Source organism: Zingiber officinale, chromosome 3A (assembly GCF_018446385.1).
Source record: "Zingiber officinale cultivar Zhangliang chromosome 3A, Zo_v1.1, whole genome shotgun sequence".
Classification (NCBI taxonomy): domain Eukaryota; kingdom Viridiplantae; phylum Streptophyta; class Magnoliopsida; order Zingiberales; family Zingiberaceae; genus Zingiber; species Zingiber officinale.
In genome coordinates this window covers 75,576,791-75,583,549 of record NC_055990.1, presented here as the reverse complement: position 1 = coordinate 75,583,549, position 6,759 = coordinate 75,576,791, and the positions used below count along the sequence as shown (strand labels likewise).

The window sequence follows — 6,759 nt, the reverse complement described above, 5'->3', positions numbered from 1 at the left end:
CCTGTGGTTCAACACATAGAAGATGTAAGTTAAATTAAAATTAATTTTATAATTATATGTTTGATTCTATATAAATACTCTTTTATTGTTTTTTTTACTAATGACATGATGTTTATTTTTTTAATAAAATTGCAAGGGGCATGATGCACAATTGAGGCTTGGTGTCGATATTATTGCACAGAGGAGGTTGGGTGGACGAGCATACTTGCACGAGAGTAATATGTAAGTTATAATTTAATAATTATTTTTATCATATTTATATTTTATTTTTGGTATGATAAGTTTTTTATATTCATATATATATTTGTTTAATAGGAAATGATAATCACCCTCTACAATGACAAGAAAGCCTCACTTTTGGCAACAATAACAAAAGATGGTACTTCTCCACCCACCCTTGATGATTTTAAGAATTTAGCATTTGAATGTCACCAGGAAATTCTTGGTCGCAAATATGGTTATATTCGTGGATTAGGATTGGGATCCAAATCGCCACCAAAGACACACAAGACTTCGACATCTGTTACTCGTATATCATCTAGTACACAAGCAGAGATGGATGTTATGTGAGAGACAATTGTTGCACAAGATGCACAGATATCTGAACTGAAGGTCCAATAAGTCAAGACGCAAAAAATATTACAACAACTCCTCATGCGACAACAAGATAGTGGATTACTCGAACAGTCTGAGTCGACTCGTACCAACAAAGGAGAAGATTATCTAAATATTTGATGCTTTAGTTAGATATTTTATTGTAGCATACTTTTATCAATTACTTTGTCATTACTTTCTTCTGTATAATTTACTAGTATGGTAAAATTTATCTTTTTATCAGTTATTTAATTAGTGTTTTAAAATTTATCAATTATTATTTTGTGGAAACACTTCATAAATTGATAAAAATATTTTTTTAAAAATTTAGCAACTAAATGTATTTTGGCTGGTAACTGAATTGAAAATACCGACAAAATATAGATTGGTTAAAATTTAGCAACTAAATATATATTTGGTTGATATTATTAAAAAAATTTACCATTTATTTTGGCAAAAAATTCTGGCCAAATATAATTTGGTTGGTATTTTTAAAAAAAATTAACGACCATTTGTTTGGACAAAAATACCAGTCAAATATATATTTGGCCGTTATTTTTTAAAATATTTACCGGCCATTTGTTTGGACAGTAATTGTTTAAAAAAAATATCAGCCAACATAATAGTCGGGTACCCCTATTTAATGACCATGGATTACCGACCAAGTCCAGACAAAACATATTTGACCGGTAATCCATATTATCGATTAAAATATTATGATTATCGACCATTTTATTTCGATGGTAAACCCAACTTTTCCCATAGTAAAAGGATCAAATAGAATATGAATAAAAAAAATTGAAACTATCTAGTACATCAAATATTTTGGTGCTTATTTTCTTTCTTTATTTTTTTCATTAATTGACTTTTCTAAACTATTAGCAAATATTTAAGTATTAATTATAGAAAAAAAATCACTATTCACTCACCCTCATCCCCTCCCTAACCCATCACTTCCAACAATTAGTTCTAATTTTGACGATTAGATTGAATCCCATTAATAGAAATTAATTTTAAATCAATTTTTTTGCCAGCCAATTAATTAGTTGCTTTTAAAAAAAATCTTAAATATTTACTTATTATTGATAACAATTGATATGTCTAGTGTGTTTCTTTCCTTCTTATGCTTACCCCTTTCCACATCTTGATTGCTTTGTGATATATGAAAATGCCTCATATACCATTTTAATTGTGCACTAAATTATCTCTCTGTATACACCAATGTCCCCACCTCACCTTTCCCTCTCCTCTCTCTATATTCATCGGCTATCAATCACCTCGTGTCCCCTTTTGCCTCCCGCTCTCGATGTCCACCCACCCCATCGGCTCGGGTCATTCACTAGTGCAGATGTTAAAACATATACATATATTCATAAGACAGCATACAACATCAAGAACAAAGGCATCCAACAAAACCACTAACATTCAGATCAGCATCCTTAGTTTTCCTCAGCATAATGTTTAACTAGCTTTGTCACAATACACTGCATGTTTATTCGTGGTCAATTATGAAACTCATTTTAATCAATTTGAACGTGTATGACTTCCAGTATTACTACAAAAACTTGCTTCTGAATCGTGACCTCCATCTGGTATAGGGGGGCTTTATCTAATTTTGTCCAAACCATTTGAATCGACCAACAAGCGAACTGATATATAGGAGCAGACAATAGGCATTGAGACGAACTTGCAATGGCTGGATCACCGATCTCCAATGTGTTATCAGGATAAATGGGAGGCTCGCAGTCAGCCTCACCATCCTGTTGCATGGTATTAAAGCTTCTTCATACTTCTTCAGGCTGCAGAATATTTTCAGAAAGCAATAATAAATTAGAATATATGGACAGAAGTCTGTCTCTGCCATTCCAAGGATACCTTATAAGCTGCATCAACATTTTCATCCAAACACAGCTCTTCACTCATTTCGTTGTAGATCGAAGCACCACGAAGGTTACCACTAATTCACATATCAGCAGTGGACAAAGAACTCATCTCTGAGATCAACTTGCTCTTTTAACATAACTTGACAGGATAAAGAAAATTCACTCAACAAGTATAACATAGTCCAAATTAGTTTTCCTTCTTTATCAATGGTAGCTGCACTTCTACGCTAAATCTATCAGTTTTATCCCAAATCAGACATTAGTAGCTACACAATTCATCTTGAACTTGCCTCTGAAAAATCATATCCTCCTTAAGCTAATTCTCTTCTTCTTTTCACGTACTGCAAAACGTCTAGCCATGGCAACATTATAGAACGTTCTCATATGCTCTGAAAGCCTATGGATGGCACTGAGATTACCAATTTCTGACAATCGCAACAAAATAGCATCAAAGCCAGAATAGGAGAGTTTAATCCTCCGTTCTATTATCTCATCGAGAAGGCAACATGCCCCCTCTGCTCTGTCACAGTTAAATAACCCATCAATCATGATACAATATGTATCTGCAGCATATGTACATCGTCTCCTATTCATCTCTTGCCACATGTCAATTGCCCTATCAGGTTCACCCATCTCAAAGTACATTTTCATTAACATGTTATAAGTGTGAATGCTAGGCTCACAACCAGCTTCTATCATCTTATCACATAGCAGTAAAGCTTCTTCATCCTTCTTCAGGTCGCAGAGAACCTTCAAAAAGCAATTATAAGTAAGAATATCTGGTCGGAAACCTGTCTCAGCCATCTCCAACAGTACCTTATAAGCCGCTTCAATGTTTCCAGCCAAACACATCCCTTCGATGATTTCCTTGTAGGTTGAAACATCAGGAAGACAACCCCTTGTTTTCATATCACTAAGCAATGTAAAGCAAGCATCCATCTTATCAAACTTTGCGAATGCTACAATCATTATAGAGTAAGTCTTGGCAGTGGGTGAAGATATGGTTGATCCTTCAGTTCTCATAAACTCAAAAAGCTCTTCCGCTTCACTTATCATTCCAGCACTGCAAAAGGAATCAATTGCAGCATTGTATGTAAAATTCTCAGGTTTATGCCCCATCTGAATCATTTCCTCGAGAAGTTTAATGGCCTGTTTTGGGTTCCTCACTCTGCACCACCCAAAGAACATAATATTATATGTTCCTGCATTCGGTGTGACTTTGTTCTTCAATCGGTGAAACATTGTATCTGCTTCCTTAACAAGGTAGCACTTGCAGAGAGCATCCAGTAGCAAGTTAAATGCATCAGTTGCGGGCGGAGTCTTCATCCTTATTCTTCTCTTCTTTGCAAATTTCTTAATATGAGTCAAATGGTTCTCTGTGTAGGTCTGCAAGATTGTCACCAAGGCATTAACTGGGACAGACTTCTTGCTGCTTCTCTTCATATGGTCCAAGATATCACACACAACACCAAATTGTTTAGACTTGTATCTTGTGTTTGACAATACATCGATCATGAAATTGAATGTCGAAGGCACATGGGTATAGCCATCTTGGTGGCCTGCCCAGGTGAAGAACCTGAAAGCCAATTTCTCCTCATAACGCAACATTTGCAAGACATCATCTACCAGTCCAGTGGTTAGTACGATGGCAAGCGAATCTAGAGCATCCTCCAATTTTCCACTTGAGCCTGAGGAGGACATTATGGCTTCGTATATCTTGTTCGAAGCAGGACCAAAGTCCCCACCTTTACCACCATCGTTTACTGAGCCACTACTATATTCATCCGCAGCAGGTAGCTCAGAAGAAGATGAGTAGGGATGAACAGGTAGGTCAGAAGAAGACGAGTAGAACAGGGGATTGAAAAAGGAAGGAACATCAGAGGCAGTTCTGGGAGGAAAAATCGCATTGTGAAGATCGGAAATTACCCGCAATTTTGAATAAGCCCAAATAGCTTGGCCATTGAAACAGCGGTGGCGATAATGATGATTACGAGAATATGATGAGAAATATCGAGCTATACTGATACAATTTGACGAATTCGATCTCTGACCTACACTCCATCTTCGAATTAAAGCAGGAAACAATGGATATGATCTCATTTATGGATACCTTGTCGGCGAAATAAACTGCTACGACAGAGTTCAGTCGCCAACCGCAGCGGCAGCCGCGGCGGAGGAGGTGGCAGTAGCAGGACGTCCTCGCGAGACAGCGTTAACGGCGAGCAAAAAAAAATGCAAAATTTTCTCGCCTGAACTCTCGTACCGGCGGCGGCAGCGGGGTATCAAGGGTTTTTTTTTTTCTTTTTAACACTTTCATTCACATGGGCCTCAGAAACCTAATCAAGCACATTTTAGTTTTTTTTTTTCATAATTTGTAGGTGGACGATGTTCTTTCGAACGCAAGCGATTCCTCACCTAGCAAAAACTGAGCTGACAGAATTTTTTAATAAAAATTTAACAAATCAAACTAAAAAATATTAACTAATTTATTTTTTGATTAAATTAATTAAATTTTTTAATAATTATATATTTTTATCCTATTTTAATTTTTTATTCGATTAATTAGAAATTAGAGATTTAGAATTTGATTTGAGAATTTAAGATTTGACTTATTCTATTTATTCAGTTTAACCTAACCGAATTAAAATTTTTAAAATTAAAAATAACTTAAACAAAATAACTGATATTTTTAAAAAGAAAAATTGAATTTCTGACATAATCAATTGAACTTTTAAATTTGATTGATTAAATTTAATTAAATTTTACTCATTCTTATGAATTAATCTTTTAAATTTTTCATTCATTTCATTGGAAGAAAAAAATATTGTATATTACATTGTAGCAACGTAGAAAAACAAAATGATGAAGTAGATAATATATAATACAGTGCACTGTATTATAATTAGTTGGGTAGTTTATTGAACGCCTGCTTCATATGTAGGGCGACCACCTATTTTTATTAATAAATCTTCTTTTTTTTCTTATTATCAAAAAAGCATTTTAATTATTAATGCCTTTTCAATTATACTCTTTGCATTCATTTTCCTATGGTGCGAACAATCGAATAGTTTAAAAATATTAATATTCAAATATAATTTGAGTTATGTGATATTTAACTTTAATTTGAAGTTCCATAATAATAATAATTTTGGCTCGATTTTGATTTAACTTTAATTTATTTAAAACATGATTCAAATAGTTTGAAATTTTAAAATTAGATTCAAGTTATTATGTCATATAATAAAATAATAGATATATAAAGATATTAAATAAAAGCTCACGGGCATATGATGAATAATAGAATAAAATAATGGATTCAAATTCAGCAAATTATTGAATATGTTTGAATGGTTGATATGGGGAATAATATTTATTCCATGTTTTGATGTAACTAAGATTAAGGGTAGATTAGTTGTTGATCCTTCTTGAGACTGTCGACATCTGTGAGTTGACGTTGAAGTTGACTAAGTCCTCGATCATCTGAGAACACTGAGGGCTGGTGGAGAGACAAACCAAAGCTTGAATGGAAAAGAACAAGAACGATATGGTTAGAATGATAGCTGCGGGTTTCCTAACACATCCACTTTGACGTTCAAATAATTCTACGACCCGGAGAGGATGAAGAAGAAACACTGGTTTAGGGTTTCTGAAAGTCTATTTGAATATGTGTGTAAAATACCGAAAATGACGAATAATGATAAGAGAATTTTTCGAAATTTTTGAAAATTTTCTGGAAATTTTTCGGAGCCCGGTAGATGTATTTTAAGGGGATCAACTATAGGTTTAGGAAAAAGGCTTGTTTAGAATACCTAAAAGTAGGAATTGATTGAGGAGTGTACTTAAGATTTGATTAAGCAATCGTATATAAAACCTATCACTATTACCGTGCCCTAACCTCTCCCTTCTCCTTCATTCCCGACCCCTCTCCTCTTCCTCATGCCCGATGCCTTTCTCCTCTCCCTCACACGCCGCCTTCTCCCAATTTCCCATCGCCGCAGACACCCAACCCCATCGCCAGCCTTCATCTTCTTCCTCACACTTTCTCCGCGAGCTTCTCCATCACATCTACTGTCGTCGGTGCCGACATGATTTCGCTGCGCCGTCTGGTGTTGGGGGCGACTCTGCCCTAGATCGCCGACCGCCCCTCTTTGCTGTGCTCGTGCTCATTTCAGAGAGCCGATCGATATCGCCTTTCCTCTGCACCGGTCGCCACAGCCACAGCCACAGCGGCCAGGCGTGGGCGGCTGTACGTGGCACCACCATCGCACCGCCATTCTTCGGT

At 35.5% G+C, this 6,759-nt stretch overlaps 1 protein-coding gene across 1 annotated transcript; it reads right to left on the bottom strand.

Annotated features, from left to right (window-relative positions):
• Positions 1-2,006: 2,006 nt before the first annotated feature.
• Positions 2,007-4,819, bottom strand: LOC122052000 (pentatricopeptide repeat-containing protein At1g73400, mitochondrial-like). Its single transcript, XM_042613369.1, has one exon. The coding sequence runs from the start codon at positions 4,575-4,577 to the stop codon at positions 2,778-2,780; it is 1,800 nt and encodes a 599-aa protein (XP_042469303.1). The 5' UTR covers positions 4,578-4,819; the 3' UTR covers positions 2,007-2,777.
• Positions 4,820-6,759: the final 1,940 nt, after the last annotated feature.

Bases quoted from the DNA above. Each gene is read 5' to 3' on its own strand.
- LOC122052000 (XM_042613369.1), bottom strand. From the start codon at position 4,577: ATGAGATCATATCCATTGTTTCCTGCTTTAATTCGAAGATGGAGTGTA.